The 17453-nt window shown below is 42.0% G+C and overlaps 1 protein-coding gene across 3 annotated transcripts in view; it reads left to right on the forward strand.

The window, feature by feature from the left end:
* Window positions 1-17453, forward strand: part of Nxpe3 (neurexophilin and PC-esterase domain family member 3) — a 45015-nt gene that overhangs the window by 5888 nt on the left and 21674 nt on the right. For all 3 annotated transcript variants that reach the window (XM_027412512.2, XM_027412511.2, XM_027412514.2), the window contains exon 2: window positions 1046-1293. In XM_027412512.2, coding sequence (XP_027268313.1) covers window positions 1201-1293 — 93 coding nt within the window. In that variant the 5' untranslated portion in view covers window positions 1046-1200. The remainder of the gene's footprint in view (window positions 1-1045; window positions 1294-17453) is intronic.

The raw sequence follows: 17453 nt of genomic DNA on the forward strand, positions 1-17453 counted from the left end.
CTTCCTACACCTTGTCACTTTGCTGAAGGACAAAAGAACCAGCTATAAACCCAAAGGCTGCTTTGTGTCTTGCTGAGGAGATTGTGGTAGTCTGGCTTTCCAGAGGGCAGGATGGTTCGCACAGTGTTCTAGAGCTATTTATTTATTTATTTATTTATTTATTTATTTATTTATTTTTAATTTTATTCTTTTATTAGTTCAAATTAGGAACAAGCTTGCTTCACATGACAATCCCTTCTCCCTCTCACCCACTCCAACATCCCACCTGCCCCTAGCCATCCCCCCTCTACTCCCTAGGCAGGGTAAGGCCCTCAAAAGGGGCTCCCCAAAGTCTACCACATCATCCTGGGCCAGGCCTAGGCTCTTCTCTGGAGCTCTTTATAAAAACACGAGTCCCTTCCTAACACTCTTTACATCTAATGAACACAGTGAGGTTGCTATATTACTTAATCTATAAGGGAAGCGAGGTGATTTTACTTGGAACTCTAGAAATTTAATGTGCCCTTTTATTTCACAATTTCTGAGTTTGAAGATTTTTCTATTAAAATTATAAGCTAAATAGTTAATAAGGTAATTGTTAGCATCTCTACATAGAAGCCTAGAGTTAGAAAAGGAAACTGAAACAATTACCTGCAGGTAAGATATTACTGTTCTCGCTGGGCAGTGGTGGCACACCGCTTTTAGTCCCAGCATTTGGGAGGCTGAGGCAGGTGGATCTCTGTGAGTTCAGGACTAGCCTGGTCTATAAGAGCTAGTTCCAGGACAGGCTCCAAAACTACACAGAGAAACTCTGTCTTGAAAAACTAAAAATCAAAACAAAACAAAAAAACCCCAAAAAACAAGAAACAAAAAACCAAAAAAAAAAAAAAAAAAAAAGAAAAAAACCAAACAAGAAAAGATATTACTGTTTCCAGGTTTTGTCTTTGTGACTGGACCTTGGAGAAGGCCCAGGGAAGGAAATGGACTTTTTACTTTCTGCTGCAGTTGGTGAGAGTTTCATTTTTCTTGTTTATTGATGAAAAACATGCCTCTTGAATCATTGCAGTCCCTCCTCTACCGAGCTCTTAAGCTTGCTGGCAGAATAGAAGCAAATTAAATTGAACACTCATCCACCCTCAGCTCAGAACAAAGGACGACATGGAGCTTTGAAGGTGAAAGTAGCATGGTGTCGGCCATGGGTCATCAGGACACAGCCGGACAATGTGGACCACTTTCTTCAAACTACGAGTCTTCTGCTGTCTGTTTGCAGTGCTAATGGTGGCAGTGTTGGTCGTCAATGTCACTCAGGTGGAGGTGAGTGCTCGGATCTGGGGGTTTGGGCCTCAGTAGTCTGAGGTCAAAGGGCAGCTTAGGCCAGCTTCGTCTTTCCATTGCTGTGGTATGTATTTGAGCATCTCTAGCATCCATCTGCTGTGCCGGTCACCAGGGGCACAGGAGTGGCCGCTCCTGTGGAGTTCACATCTGAGTGTATGTGGGAAAATACAGAGAATAGTTATATGAAATGTGTTGTACTCTAGAGCTTTTTGTTTTGTTTACAAAGAAGGGAGTTCATTTAGCTCATGAATATCAGACATTTTTGAATTTGGGAGAGTTATTTATTTATTTTGAGACAGAGTCTCACTACGTAGCCCTGACTGACCTCAAGCTCAGAGGTCTGCTTGACACCTTCACCCTCTTTGGATTTTTGAGTCAGGGTATCTCTGTGTTATAGCTCTGGCTGTCCAAGAACTCACTCTGTAGATTAGGCTGGCCTTGAACTCACAGAGATCCACTTGCCTCTGCCTCTTGAGTGCTGGGACTAAAGGTGTGTGCCACCATTGCCCTACTGCCTCTGTCTCTTGAGTGCTGGAATTAAAGCATGCACTAGCACCCTGGGCTTGGACTTGGGAGTTTTACATAGACTTTACTGACTGAATATTTGTAATTGGAAAATCTTGAAATCAGACATGTGCCCAAACATGAACACTCAAATATTTAAGTTTGGACCTTGGAGTACTTCAGATTTTGGTGTTTTAGATTAAGAATGTTACCTACTGTGTTAGGTTCCCAAACTTTATTTTGTTTTATTATTGTTCCTTAGATGTCTGTTTGTTTCCCCAAGGAGAGACAGAAATGTTGTGGTTTGGGGTGAGAGGGGAGGTGGGGAGTAAACTTGGGAGGAGTAGGAGGAGGGGATGTAATCATGTAATCAGAATGTATTGTATACAAATTTTCAAACAGATTTTTTTTTTTTGGTTTTTTTCAAGCCACCAACGCCTGGCTTCAAACAGATTTTTAAATCTATTTTCAGTAAAAGAAAAAAAAATAATGTGCACCACCAACACCCGGCTGACTTTGCTTTTTAGTAGCGTCTATTCTTGCTTGTGCGTTTGTATTTCAGTATCATATTAGTTTCTTTCTTTTGAATTGTCTTTGACATTTCTTGTGGTACAGGTTTGTTGGTGATAAATGTGTTCACTTTTGGTAGATTTGAAAGAAAAATCCCATACAGCCTTTAAAAATATTTACTACAGCTTTGGCTTTAGCATAGCTTTAGGATTATAGAACAATTACACTGAAAGTGGAGTTCTCGTAATGCCCTTCCTCACTCCAGTTTCCTATTAATAAAATATGACAGAATGTGATATTTTTTATTTTGTATTTTTATTTTACTCAAACAGTTTCTCAACCATGCCTGCTCAACAACATCAGCTTCGTGGCTCTATTTTGCTCCATTGCATAGTTTATTTAGCATCCAATTGATGGATTTTATTTCCAAGGACAGTGTAGCAGCCATGGTGTTGTATTCTTTCTATTTCTGTGGGAAATAAGGCTCACTTAGGTTCACAAGGGGGTGGAGTAGAAGCAAGGCGTATGTTTTTCTGACTGGGAATCCCATACTCTTTATTGTTGATGCCACTTCCTTTATCAGAACTAGGGCATGTAACCATCATGAGATGTAGGCAGCCTCATTGCTCAGATGTTAAAGCTGAAACTCAGTGGTCTGGAAAGTTCTTGTTAATCTGGTCTTGTATCTTACATTTCTACATCTGGGATTTATAGTTCCTTTTGTCACATGTTCTTAAGTTTCCATTTGAAAAATGAAAAGTTCTTTGCTCTCTGTTGCCCCATCTTTGGCAATTTCTGCTCTTTGTTCAGACTGAACTTAAATACTACTGTTTTGTGGACTCTTAAATTCTATTCTGTGTGATCCAGTTGCTTCTGTTTCTCAGTTTGGATCTTTACAAGCTCTTTATTTTGTTCAAGTCTTCATCTAAACTCATTGGTACTTAGTGGAAATGATTAAACCAAGAGGATTCTCACCTCATCCTCAGAGTATCCAGGTGACAGAGTCACAGCATAATTTGCAATTGGGAGGTGGTGGAAGCTTTTGAAGGTGGGTCCTAATTGGAGGTAGTGGGTCACGAAAGCCAATGAGGCATGGATTTTGCTTCCTGCTTTTCAATGCCTGGTGGTGAGTAGCTTTGCTGTCCTATGCTGTGCCCATCGCGCTCCTCTGCTTTCCCACAGGCCTGGACTGAAACCTAAGTGTGAGTTATTTTCTCGGGTGTTTAGTCGCAGTGACAGAAAACTGACACACCTCTGTGTGCTCCCACGTTACCACACAGGACTTATAAACTGTGTTGCCAGATGCCTCTACTCACCTGTCTGCCCCAGTCGTCTGTAAGAAATGCAGGACATGGCTCCTAATTTATAAACCCAGGACCAGCTCCTGCTGAGTAGTCTGGCCTCTTGGAATAGGCAGGTACACTCCAGATTACTGGAAACTCAGCTACTTCTGCAGGTTTTATCAACAGCCTGGTTCACTCCTGCATGGCTTCCCACACTTAACATCTGTAGCCTTTGGGGTATAGAATAAGTACTAGGGGCAATTTTATGTATATTAGGAAGAGAGTCTCCCAGCAGTGAATTGCCCGATAATGGCCTTGAGATTGGCTTTATGTTGCTGGAGGAAAGGAATTAACTGTGCTCCCCCCAGATCACCTTTGAGTGTACAAGGAGCCAAAATAAGCTAAATAACTGTCTTGGTAACTGACAACCTTCCAAGACTCAACAACTTGCTTCCTGCCCAGCCAAAGGCTTGCTGTTCAGAGGCAAATGTCATTGTGGTAGAGTTTTTCTTTTCTTTTTTTTTGTGGTTTGATTGTTTTAAAAAAATTCTTCTCTTATACATTTCATCCCAACTGAAGTTTCCCTTCTCTCCCCAGTTTATCCCTCAACTTGCCATCTCCCCATTTCTGTTCCTCTTGTATTTCCCTTTAAAAAAAATAGGCCTCCCAGAGATATCACTGAACATGGCATTACAAGTTACAATACAACTAGGAGCAAACCCTCACATCAGGAGTGGACGAAGCAACCCAGTAGGAGGAAAAGGGTCCTAAAAGCAGGCAAAAAAAAAAAAAAGTCAGAGACACCCCCCACTTCCCAATGTTAGGATTCTCACAAGAATACTCAGCTACATAACTATTACTTATATGCAAATGACCCAACTTAGACCCATTTCACTCAGTTCTTTTTCAGTTGTGTTTGGTTCTGTCCAGCCTCTGGTTCCTGGTCATGCAGGCCATGCCAGGTGTGGGACTCAAGTTGGACCAGTCATTGGTTGGCCACTCCCACAGTCTCTGCACCACCTTTCCCCCAGCACATCTTGCAGGCAGGACAGATTGTAGGTCGAGGGTTTTGTGGTGGGGTTGGTGTCCCAGTACCACTGCCGGAAGCTTTGCCTGGTTTTAGAAGATGGCTGACTCAGCCTCAGTGTCCCCCATTACCAGGAGCCCTCATTAGGGTAACTTGTAGGGGACAGTGTAAGCCATGCCTTTGAGAAGCTGGCTACAGGTGTAGGGCATGGTCAAGCACACCTGTAGCCAGCTTCTAGCAGGCGTGGAATAGTTATGGTTATAGTTTTCTTCAGTTATTATAAAAGATGTTATTCTTTTTTAGACAGAAAAGAGGAGATGATGGGGGAAGTGCTTCTGTGTATGTGTTTGTCTTATTGGATGATAAAAATAAAGTACTGTTTGGCCAGTGAGGCAGCAAGTTAGACGGGACTAGGAGTCAAGGAGGATTCTGGGAAATGTAGTAAAGAAGTGGTGATCCGTAGGAAGTGACATGGCAGGGAGACTCATATAAACAAGGGCAAGAAGGAAGTGGGCCCCTTCTCTCTTCCTCCAGAGTCACCATGTGATCTCGGGATGAGGATGCCAATGGAAGGCATCCTAAATAAGATAAGTCTTATAAAATATATAGATTTATGATAATTAAGACTGAGCTAACAGATGAGAAATCCTAATCATTGGCCAAGCAGCATTTGTACCTAGTAGAAGTCTCTGTATATTATTTGGGGCCCTAATGCAGCGAGTGGAACTCAAGCAGGTGGCGGAAAGATTTATCGTAATAGTAACTGCCCTAGTTTCCAGGGAGTTTCCTGGAATGTGCATTAGGTTTCTACATGCCCCCAGTACCTTCCCTCCCAATTCCAGTTGTCTTTCCCAGTACTTTCTCCCTCCACCACTCCCTGCCTAATCCCTCCTGTTCCCATTCCCACCAATCCCTAGTCCACCCATGAAAATCTATTCTATTTCTCCTTTCCAGGGAGATCCATTCTCCCACCTTGAACCCTACTTGTTACTTAGCCTCCCTGGTTCTGGATTGTAGCAGGACTGTCCTTTACTTAACAGCTAAGGTCCACTTGTAAGTGAGTACATACCATGTTGTCTTTCTGGGTCTGGGTTACCTCACACAGGAAGATACTTTACCTAGGTCCATCAATTTGCATGCAAATTTCATGTTGTCACTGTCTTTTTAACAGCTGAGTAGTACTCCGTTGTGTAAATGTACCACATTTTCTCTATCCATCCTTCAGTTGAGGGAAATCTAGTTTGTTTCCAGTTTCTGGCTATTTTGAATAGAGCCACTATACATAGTTGAGCAAGTGTCCTTGTGGTAGGATAGAGCGTCCTTTGGGTATATGCCCAGGAGTGTGATAGCTGGCTCTTGAGGTAGATTGATTTCCAATTTTCTGAGGAACTGCCATATTGATTTTCATAGTGGCTGTACAAGTTTGCCCTCCCACCAGCAATGTTGGAATATTCCTCTTGTTTTACATCCTCACCGGAATGAGCTGTCACTTTTTTTTTAAGATTTATGTATTTTTTATGTATACACATGCCAGAAGAATATGCTGGGAATTGAACTCAGGACCTCTGGAAGAGCTCTGATCACTTTGACATTGACATGCTCTGGTGTTTACTTGGGGTGGGTAAGGTCTTGGATTTGTGTTTAGAGTTTTTACTAAATCTGGTAATTTTTTTTAAGGAGAGAAATCTTTATTTCTTATTTCACAAATAATTCTTAGCTGAATTGGTTGCCTTTTGGAGATTAGTCAAAGAGGCCAAATCCCCTGTTGTCATCTAGTTCTGTTGACTCTTCTTTTGCAGTTTTGTTGGAGCTGTGCTAGCAAGGTAGCCCAGCGAGGGGTGCCGGCCACATTTAAAGCAGGTCTTCCACCTCAGTTAACCCAGTCTAGAAACTCTTGCGCAGGCATGGCCACAGGTGTGTCTCCTAAGTGGTCCTAGATCCTAAGTTGATAGTCAGTATTAACCCTCATACCTTGTCAGTACCAGTTTTCCTAGAAAAGGCCAGGACTCACTTGTCCCCATTAATGATTGAATAAGGTATTGATGTCGTAGTACGTGGACATACTGTGGCAGGACTGTGAATGCCCTCCATTGTGTCAGTTATTTTGGAGTTGTAGTACTGTCCTTGCCACACACCTGCTGGAGTATCAGTCTGAAGCTGAAGAAGGAGATGGATGCTCAGGCTTGTGGCTTTGTTGACTCCCACTTTCTCTCCAGTCTTAATCATTTGGGAACTTTTTGGAATTCAGTGGTGCTCTTGGAGATTATTGTGGCAATGGCTAGATCTGGAAAGGAGAGTTTCTTTGTGGTTGTGTCATCTCCCCCACCCCATTAATGCTCTTTTAGGATAAGGAAAAGGGAGTAGTTAAAGGAAAGGCTGTGCCCATAAACTGTAGCCTTCTGTAAGGTGGAAAGAGGGACAATTCCAGAACCTAACCATGGCCTCCCTCTGATCTCAGACAGCTTCCAGAACTATAGGAGAAAAATGCCTATTTGAGTCTGAGACATTTTGTTAGTACAGATGCAGCTCAGGAAGGCAGAGTTCTTCCTGGGTCCAGACTAGTGGCATTACATGGGGCAGTGTTGCCAGCACAGGTGGCAGTGTGTACCTTGTTGGCCAACAGCACATTCCTGATTTTACTGAGTTGACACCCCCCCCCCCCGTCAACTTGAGGAGGGCATGGCCAATACTGCTCTGAGCTCTTTTTGTTCCTGGCCTCTGCACAGCATTCAAATGATACGTTCATTAAGACTCTTCTGAGCAGTCTGCCCCACAGCTGTGAACAGTGAGGGGGGGTTCAGTCTAGGCGGTGAGAACAAGTTTTGTCCCTGGCCTCATGTGTGCTTGGGGTACTGTTCTTCCTCATACCTTTACCTGGTTCTTTTTGCAGCCTCTGGTATTAGTTTTTCTCTTTTATATTTTGTTTTTTTTGAGACAGGGTTTCTTTGTGTAACAACAGCGCTGGCTGTCCTAGAGCTTGCTTTGTAGATCAGGCTGGCCTCAAGCTTGCAGAGATGCTCCTGCTTCTGCCTCCCAAGTGCTGGGTTTAAAGGCTGTGTACCACCACTGCCCAGAGTCTTACAGTCTCTTATACGTGCTCATCAGCACTCTACTGAATGCTCCAGTCTTTGGGTGTTTGGGTGGCACACTTTCTCTTTCTAAAGCTTTTACTATGTCCTATAAATTTTCATCATAATTTGTCTTAAAGTGTGGTGTCTGTGTGTGTGTGTGTGTGTGTGTGTGTGTGTGTGTGTGTGTGTGTGTGTGTATATGTGTTAGCATGTGTGTGTGAAGTCAGAGAACAACTTTTGGGAGTCAGTTTTCTACTTTATTTTGAGGCAGTTCTTTGTATACCAGGCTAACTGACTGATAAGCTTTTAGCAGATTTTTTTTTCTGTCTCCACCTCCCATCTCACCATGGTGAATTTACTTTCACTATTACTACATCTGGCCAATTTTTTTTATATTTATTTTTTTTGTGGCTTCTGGGGATCAACCTCAGGGTCTTCAGGCTGGTGTGGAAAGTGATTTTTTTTTCTTTTTTTTAACTCACGGAGCTATCTCCCCAACCTCTGCTTGGCCTTTTAATACAACACTCTTCGGCTTAGGCAACTTCCATCTCTTCCATCTCTTCCATCTCTTCCATCTCTTCGGCTTAGGCAACTCCACCCTTTACCCTCTTCCTGTGCTGCAGTCTGGAACCTCTCAAGGAGTAAGCAAAAGGTAATTATGAGGTCATTATACTTCTTTACAGTCTCATGTTCAATGTCTGGAAAAACCATAATTTAATACACTTGGGCCTTATTGTTTAAAGTTGCTTCAGATGCAGGGCTCAGTCTGTTAACAGTAACAGTAACAGGCTCAATTTTAATTAGAAAATTAATGTGAGGTGGTATATACAGGGAAGAGTGCAGGTAGACTTATTCTCCTGGTAAACTCTTTTGAGCATGGCCTTATTTATAGATGGTTTATGTATTTTCAAAATATGCATCATAAGACTTTAAATTTTAAATTTCTTTTTCTCTCTTCCCTTTTCTCTTATTTTGAGGTAGGGTTTCTCTGTGTAGCTCTAGTTATCCTGGCACTCGCTCTGTAGACCACACTGGCCTTGAACTCACAGAGAACCACCTGCCTCTGCCTCTTGAGTCTGGGATTAAAGGTGTTCACCACCACCTCCTGGTGAATTCTTTAATTTCTTACGAACGTCTAAAGAATTAGACCAAAGAATTAGCTTTTATTATGGAGTTTTAAGCGGTATTTGATTATGTTGTTTCTTTCTCTCCTTTCTTCTCCATCCCTGCTCTGTCCCTTGGTCCCTCACTCCCCACTTGCATAGTCTAGATCCACTCACACAATCCCTTATTTACATACATGTAACTACTAACAGTTAGGACCCGCATATGAGAGACTATGTGAGTTTTGTCTTTCCGAAGCTGGGTTACCTCACTTAATATATTCCACTTGCATCCATTTTCAACAAATTTCCTTCTTTTTATTTTTAAAATTATGTGTATATGCATATGTCTGTGTATATGTGTATGTTGAGTCCAGGTGCCATGGAGATTGGAGGTACTGGATTCCCCTGGAGCTGGAGTTACAGGCTGTTGTAAGCTGCCCATTGTGGGTTCTGGTGGATCCTCTGGAAGAGCAGCAGTAGGCACTCTTAACTGTTGAGTCTTCTTTCTGCCGCAATTTCATCTTTCCTAATAGCTAAGTAAACTTCTGTTGTATGTATTTGCTATGTTTTCATTATCCTTTCGTCAGTTGATGGGCATGATGGACATTTAACTAGTTCCAGTTCCTTGCTATTGTGAACAGAGTAGCAAAAAACATGGTAGGATATAAAGTTCTCTTTGGTTCATGACCCAGAGTGGTGTAGCTGGTCATTTTATCTTTTTTTTTTTAATGTTGAGGAATCTCCATACATATTTCCATAACAGTTGTATCAATTTACATTCCCACTGGCAGTGCATAGGGGTTTCTCCCCCATCACATCCAGCAGTTATTGCCATTTGTTTTCTGATTTGTAGCCTTTCTGACTGGGGTGAGCTAGAGTCTCAAAGTAGTTTTAAACTGCATGTCCCCAATGGCTAAGGATGTTGAACATTAAAAGAAAAATTGGCTGTTTTGTTTCTTGTTTTTACTTATGTTTTCTTCTCTTCTTTTGTTCATTCCATTAGCCTACTTATTGACTGGCAGCTTTGTGCATTTGGAGTTCAATCTTTGCAGTTCTTTTTGTGTTCTAGATATGAGCCTCCTGTCTGAGATATAGATGACAAGATTTCCCCCCGTCCCATATGGAAGCTGTCCACTCTGTTAATGGCTTCCTTTGCTGTGCAGAAACTTATTAATTCCATGTAATCTCATTTGTTGATTCTTGGGACTGGTTCCTTTGCCTTCTTGCCTATACCACTAACTTCAAGCGTATTACCTATGCTTTTTTTAGTGTTTCAAGTTTTAAATGATGATCTTTGATTCACTTTGAGTTGTTTTCTGTTCAGGGTCAAGATGTGGATCTAAGTTCATTCTTCTGCAGGTGTATGTCTAGCTTTGCTAGCACCATTTGTTAAACAGGCTGTCTTTTTCCCAAGTGTATGTTCTTGATGCTTTTGTCAAAAATTAAGTGACCATAGTTATGTAGGTTTGTTTTGGGTCCTCTAATCTATTGCATTGGTTCACATGTCTGTTTTTGTTACTGTCACTATGCAGTATTTTTTGAGGATAGGTATTGTGGTTCTCTAGTAGTGTCTGTGTAAGATTGCTTTGACTACGTGTGGTACAATCCTAGTATACTGGGACTTTTGACTGCAAGTCATGGAACAAGAAACACACCAAGAGAGGAAGCAAGTTAAGGGATCGGAAGAACACAGGGTATACACGGTGAGCACAAAACACATCATTTGGCCCTCTTAGTATCTTAGTAACTAAATAGGAAAAGTGAGGCAGAAACATTTCCTGAAATGGGGAATTTTTCAGTGTCAGTTTTGGTTTTCTGCACAACACTTTTCTTTATATATATATATATATATATATATATGTGTGTGTGTGTGTGTGTGTGTGTGTGTGTGGTGTGTGTATTATTTAAAACAATTTTAAAACTTAAATATATTTTGGTCATACTCTTTCCCTCCACCAAGTCTTTCTAAATCCTTTTCCTCTCCCTCCCTCCCTAACTTTTAAGTTCTTTCTCAAAAACAAAAACCCAATACAACAAACCCCTCCAAAACCAAGAAAAGAAAACCACACCCAAAAAGGCAACAAAACACAAAACAACAAACAACTGAAACCCCACAAAACTGTAGCAAATAAAAGCATACAAAACTCCTCTCCTCTCCCCCATGGAGTCTATTGTATATTGGACACCTATTCATGACCATGAAGCCTGTCCTAGAGTGGTTAATATACCAAACCAGTGTCATTTCATTGGATAAAACTGTTTTTCCCAGAAGGCATAAGGGACAGTTCAGTTGTTAACTTTTACCCTAGTGGTTAGGTTTTTCATTCATTAATTCATTTCATTTCATTCATTCTTTTTTTTCTTTGAGACAGGGTTTCTCTGTGTAGCTTTGGCTGTCCTGGAACTCTCTGTAGACCAGGCTGGCCTCGAACTCACAGAGATCCACCTCCTTTTGTCTCCTGAGTGCTGGGACTAAAGGCATGTGTGCCACCACCGCTCCACTCATTTCATTCATTCTTTAAAAATATAATAAAATATGTGTAACAAAGGAAAGTATAATAAGATAAAACAAAATCTATCACATCGAAGTTGGACAAGACAAGCTAACAGAAGGAAAAGATCCAAGAGATGACACAAGATTCAGAGACCCACTTGTTCGAACTCTCAGGAATCTCATAAAAACCCTAAATTGGAAGTTATAATATATGCATAGAGGACCTGGTGCAGACCCGGGCTGGCTTGTGCACACGCTGTGGTATCTGTGGGTTCATATGAGCTTTTCTCATGCTGATTTAGAGGCCTTGTTCTCCTGGAGTCGTCCATCTCTGGCTCTTACACGCTTTCTGCTTCCTCTTCCATGGTTCCCTGAGTTCTGAGGGGAGGGATTTGATGGAGACATCCCACTTAGAGTGTGTGTTCCAAGGTCTCTTTTCTCTGCATATTGTCTGCCTGTGGGTCTCTGTTATTTGTTGCTACCTGCTGCAGGAAGAAGCTTCTCTGATGATGGCTGAATAAGGCACTGATCTGTGAGTAGAGCTGAATATCATTAGGAGTCATTGCATCACTGCTTTTTTTTTTTTTTGAAGACCAGTAGTATTTGGTTTTAACCCAGGTCTCTCAGCTGTCTATTCTCTGGTTCTTAGTCACTCAAGCAGTGTTAGGTATTGGTTCCTTCTCATGGAGCGGACCTTACATCAAGTCAGATGTTGGTTGGTTACTCCCCAAAAGCTTTGTGCCACCATTGCACTAGCATATTTTGCAGGCAGAACAGCATTGTAGATCAAAGGTTTTTGTCTCTGGGTTGGTGTTTATGTTTCTCTTTTGGCAGCTGTCAGATTGCCTACCTTCTTATACCAAAGACACTAGAACGTAGATGTGAAGGTTCTATGTAAGTACCAATGTGACCTCCTCATGTTCATTTTGTGTGGGTGTTGCTTCAGCAATGGAAAGTTTGTGGAGAGCAAACTATTGTCTTACCAATAGCTTGGAGTTTTGGGGGAGTTCCATGGGGTCCCTTTGTTCAATAACTCAATTGGATGTAACCCAGTCCTGTTACTAGAAGCTTTGTTTGGTGACAAGAGATGGTCAGTTGGGACTCTGTCTCCTCCATTATTTGGAGACTTCATTAGGTTAGCCTTCATATATTTTAGGAGGCTTCCACTGCACTAGATTTCCATACAACCCCTCAAGTGCTCCTCATCTCTAGCTGTCTTTCCCCAAATCCCTCCCCAACCCCACTTCCCCTCCTTCAACTCCATCTCCCCTCCCTACCTGTTCCTCCTGGTCCCATTCCCCCACCCCCAGTCCATCTATAAAATCTATTCGATTTATTTCTCCCAGGGAAATCCATGTGTCCCTCCAGACCCTTTCTCTATTCCTAGTGTCTGTGGGTCTACCAATGGATTGTAGATTGGTTATCATTTGTTTAATGACTAATGTCCACATATAAGCAAATACATATTATATTTATCTTTCTGGGTTACCTCATTCAGGATGATTTTTTCCTATTTCTTCCCATTTGCCTGCAAATTTCATGATGTCATTTTTTAATGTCTGAGTAATATTCCATTCTAAGATTCATATTCTGTACAGTTGATCCATCATGGGCTGTAGTGTATGCTAAGCCAGCCTCAGGTTGCTTCACTTTATGTTGTGTGTCAATTTGTGTTAACAACCTCATTCATGTTGGTGTCCAGCCCCATTCCCCCATCACCAGTTCTGCAAGAAAAATGTCTACATGGAATATTGAATCCAGGTCACAGACATTTTCAAAACATTTGTCTAATATTCCCACAAATATGTGGATTAGATCTAAAATGTCAAGTTCACTTTCTGAGGAGTCCACATGGAAGACAAAATATAGTGTAGCATAATGTCTATAAACCGGTTTGTTGTCAGATCCTTCAATTAATAATCCTCCTGGGGAATTACAAATATCTCATCTCGTTTAGATACCAGATGGAATGTCTCCTTGATGATTTGCTGTTGCATAACTTCACTGTAGGGCTGGCAGAACTTGGAAAGCTACAGCTTCCTCTGGTTGTTGAAGATGAGGATGTCCTTGATTGTGCCTACACTGGGCAGATCAGATGGCTGCTGGGGCGGGGGTGGGCTTGGGTTGGATGGGGAGTGGAGGTGGGTGTGCAAGCCTTACCTCCTGGAGCTTGTCTGCACTGCTTTCCCACCTTTCCCTTGATTTTTATTTTGAAACCATAGTGAGCCCATCTCTCCTGGCTGCAGGTAAGCGCTGCAGTGTTGAAATTGAGCCAAAGTTATTGCTGTCCTATATTACGGTAGTATTTTTCTTATTAAAAAGGAAGTCATTAGCGAGAAATAGTTGTTCAAATAACATCTCATATTTAAGTCTAATGTCTCTAGAATATGATGCTTTAGACTACTAAAGAAACATGAATCATTTTTAACCTTTGGTTATATTTTCTTATTGGGGTGTTTACCACAATGCAGGTGCCAAAATTTAACCACTTTCTTTTTTTACTGTCAAGCCCATTGAGGAGGAACTGGATCTCAAGGGGGTTGGTTATCCAGGCTTGAGAGGGGCCTTTCCCTCCTTTTCTCAGTTGTTTCATCGTCTGAGAATGAATCAAAGGCCTTGCATGATGGTGGCTTCACTTGGAAGTACTGAGGGCAATATGTGTGTGTGTTGAGCCTCCTCTGTGTAGATTAGACACTGACTAAATTCCACCTAGTGAGGTCTCCAAGGCCTCACCGAACAAGAGGACAGGTGATTTAGCATAGTATCAGTATATTTTGAGATCTGTCCCTAAGTACCCTGGGACCTTGTTGGCCTTGGAGGGCAGAGGACAAAATATTGTCCCTTTAAATTCCTCGTTCATTAGCACAGGCCTCCAAGTATGGTTGTTGAACACTCCAAGGTCAGTTACATCTATGTGATAATTTTAACTACTGTATAATACTTAGAAAAGCCTGGACAAAAAACCAAACACTTTAAAATGAACCTGATGAGACAGATTTGCATTCTTTAAGCAAGTTTCTATGACAGATAACTCAGATCAGGTCAATAACTGCACTGATTTAAGACAGATCTGATATCACTGTATTGAATCTTGATCTTAGCAATGATTATATCATACATATTGTCTCCACGTCATATCTTTTACCTTATGTAACTTACTCAGACCTTCATAACTTACACAAGGTTACCAGCTTTCTTTCCCATTTTGGAAGCATCCAGCCACTATAGTCATTATACACACAAATACTTCCTTATTAAAAAATATTTTTATTCTTACCTTCATTTTATTTGCCCCTTCCTTATTGTTCCATTTATTTTCTTTCTTGATGCCATAACATTAACAAATAATGTTCTTCCATGATTGCACATGCAAAGGTAATGGCATTGATGTATTCTGCCATAAAGCTGGGTGGAGCTCATGAAAATCAACTTACCGAATTTTCTTTAAATGATATTGAGGAAGTCTAAGGAAAGCAGGAAAATCTCACATAGGAACAAGTTTCAGGTGTCGGTGCCCCTGGATGGCCGTATCACATCTCATGTTTTCAGCATAGAAAGCCATTTTGTGAAATGCCGTGCAGCATGCAAATAGGCCTGGGAAGGGGCACTGTTCTTCTCCTGCTATTGGGATAGGGTTTTGCTCCCAAGCCAGTGGTAGTGGCTTATCCTTTTCCAGTGTGACTCAGAGCATGATCTGCATGATCAGCATTTGAACCTGTGTTTTTGGTGTTAGGGGACAAAGAGCTCATTGCACTCTCAGTATGGTCTTTAGCTTCCTGCTTGCCATCTAACTCCTTTCTTTTTCAGCAATGATTTCATAAACCACCTTTTAGTCAAGTTGTCTTCTTTGAACAATTTTTTCTCTTCCATTTTTATTCAAATTAGAAACAAGCTTGTTTTACATGTCATTCCCCGTTCTCCCTCGCTGACCTCCCACCTTATCCCATACTCTTTCTGCTCCCCAGGGAGAGTGAGGCCTTCCATGGGGGAATCTTCAGAGTCTGTCATATCATTTGGGATAGGGCCTAGGCCCTCCCCCGTGTGTGTAGGCTGAGAGAGTATCCCTGTATGTGGAATGGGCTCCCAAAGTCCATTTGTATGCTAGGCATAAATACTTATCTGCTGCCAGAGGCCCTATAGTTTGCCAAGGCCTCCTCACTGACACCCATGTTCACTGGGTTTGGATCAGTCCCATGGTTTCCCAGCAATCAGTCTGGAGTCCATGAGCTCCCCCTTGTCAGCTGTTTCTATGGGTTTCTCCAGCCTGGTCTTAACCCCTTTGCTCATCCCTCTTCCCTTTCTGCAACTGGATTCCAGGAGTTTGGCTCAGTGTTTAGTTGTGGGTGTCTGCTTCTGCTTCCATCAGCTGCTGGATGAAGGCTCTAGGATGGCATATAAGTTAGTCATCAATCTCATTATCAGGGGAGGGCATTTAAGGTAGACTCTCCACTGCTGCTTAGATTGTTAGTTGGTATCATCCTTGTAGATCTCTGGACATTTCTGTAGTGACAGATTTCTCTTTAAACCTATAATGGCTCCCTCTCCTATGGTATCTCTTTTCTTACTCTCCTCTATTCTTCCCCTGACTCAACCTTCCTGCTCCCTCATATCCTTTTCTCCCCTCCTCTTCTCTTCTCATTTTCCTAGTTCCCCGCCCCCCATGCTCCCAATTTGCTCAGGAGATCATGTCTCTTTCCCCTTCTCCAGGGGACCAAGTATGTTTCTCTTAGGGTCCTCTTTGTTTCCTAGCTTCTCTGGCAGTGTGGATTGTAGGCTGGTAATCCTTTGCTCTATGTCTAAAATCCATATATGAGTCAGTACATACCATGTTTGTCTTCTTGTGATTGGGTTACCTTGCTCAGAATGGTTTTTTCTAGTTCCATCCATTTGCCTGCAAATTTCAAGATTCCATTGTTTTTTTTTTTCCCCCTGCTGAGTAGTACTACATTGTGTACATTTTCTCTATCCATTCTTCAGTTGGGTGGCATCTAGGTTGCTTCCAGTTTCTGGCTATTACAAACAATTCTGCTATGAACATGGTTGAACAGATGTCTTTGTTGTATGAATGTGCATCTTTTGGGTATATGCTTAAGAGTTGAATTGCTGGATCTTGTAGTTGACTGATTCCCATTTCCTTGAGGAATCTCCATACTGATTTCCAAAGTGACTGTATGAGTTGGCACTCCCACCAGCAGTGGAAGAGTGTTCTTTGAACAATTTTTTTAAAAAAAAGTTTATTTCTTTATTTTGTGTGTGTGTGTGAGTGCCCCGGCCACTGTGCATAACTTGCAGGAATTGGTTCTCTTCCTCCACAACGTGGGTTCTGAGGATCAAACTCAGTTCATCCGGCTTGGTGGCAAGTACCTTTACTCACTGAGCCATCTCAGTGGCCCAGATGATGTCTTTTGATAGCTTAGTGGCCACAGGCTAACATGGTGGATTGTCACAATATGTAGCTCTCATAAACTTTTTCTACATCACACCAGTGTGATTGTTTTCTAGGAGTTACAGTCCTTAACCCCAGCCTTGCCTGGGTGCAAAAGCAGAGTCTGGGCTTCTGGAGGGAGCACAAGTCATTTTTGTAATCTTGTTTTTACAGCAGCTCCAGACAGTAATGGCCAGAGGCTGAGGTGCTGCCACACCCATTGCTGCAGGTCCTTGGAGCCTCCCACAGCCTGAGGAGCCACCATATGTGATAGCCCTGAGTGGCCATCAGAGGCATTAGCCTGAGAATAAGTTGCTTAATTTCAACATTTATTTTATATATATTTTTTAGAATTTTGTGGTGCTAAGCAGAGAGCTGAGGGCCTTGTCCGTGTGAGGCAAGCCCAGCGCCACTGGGCAGCATTCACTGTTGTTTTAAATTCCTGCTCTGAGAGGTCTAGCGTTCCTACTGCACCCGATGTGGCTGCTTCCGAATGCTGTCTTCAAATTCTGTTTTTGTCTTTTAATTTTTAAAAATTTAATTTGTCTGCAATTTGTTGCTGAATTCTAGCCATGATGAGCTTGGTGAAAGAAACGGTGCTCTCTGGGCTTATAGTAAAATGGTAGCATGTATGGGGTAGTCTGCTATTCCATGTTTAGCTCGAGCCCTTAGGTGAACATGTACCCCCTTGTGTGGACTTCCTTAGTGCGTGTTGGTCC

Source organism: Cricetulus griseus, chromosome 4 (assembly GCF_003668045.3).
Source record: "Cricetulus griseus strain 17A/GY chromosome 4, alternate assembly CriGri-PICRH-1.0, whole genome shotgun sequence".
Taxonomy (NCBI): Eukaryota; Metazoa; Chordata; class Mammalia; order Rodentia; family Cricetidae; genus Cricetulus; species Cricetulus griseus.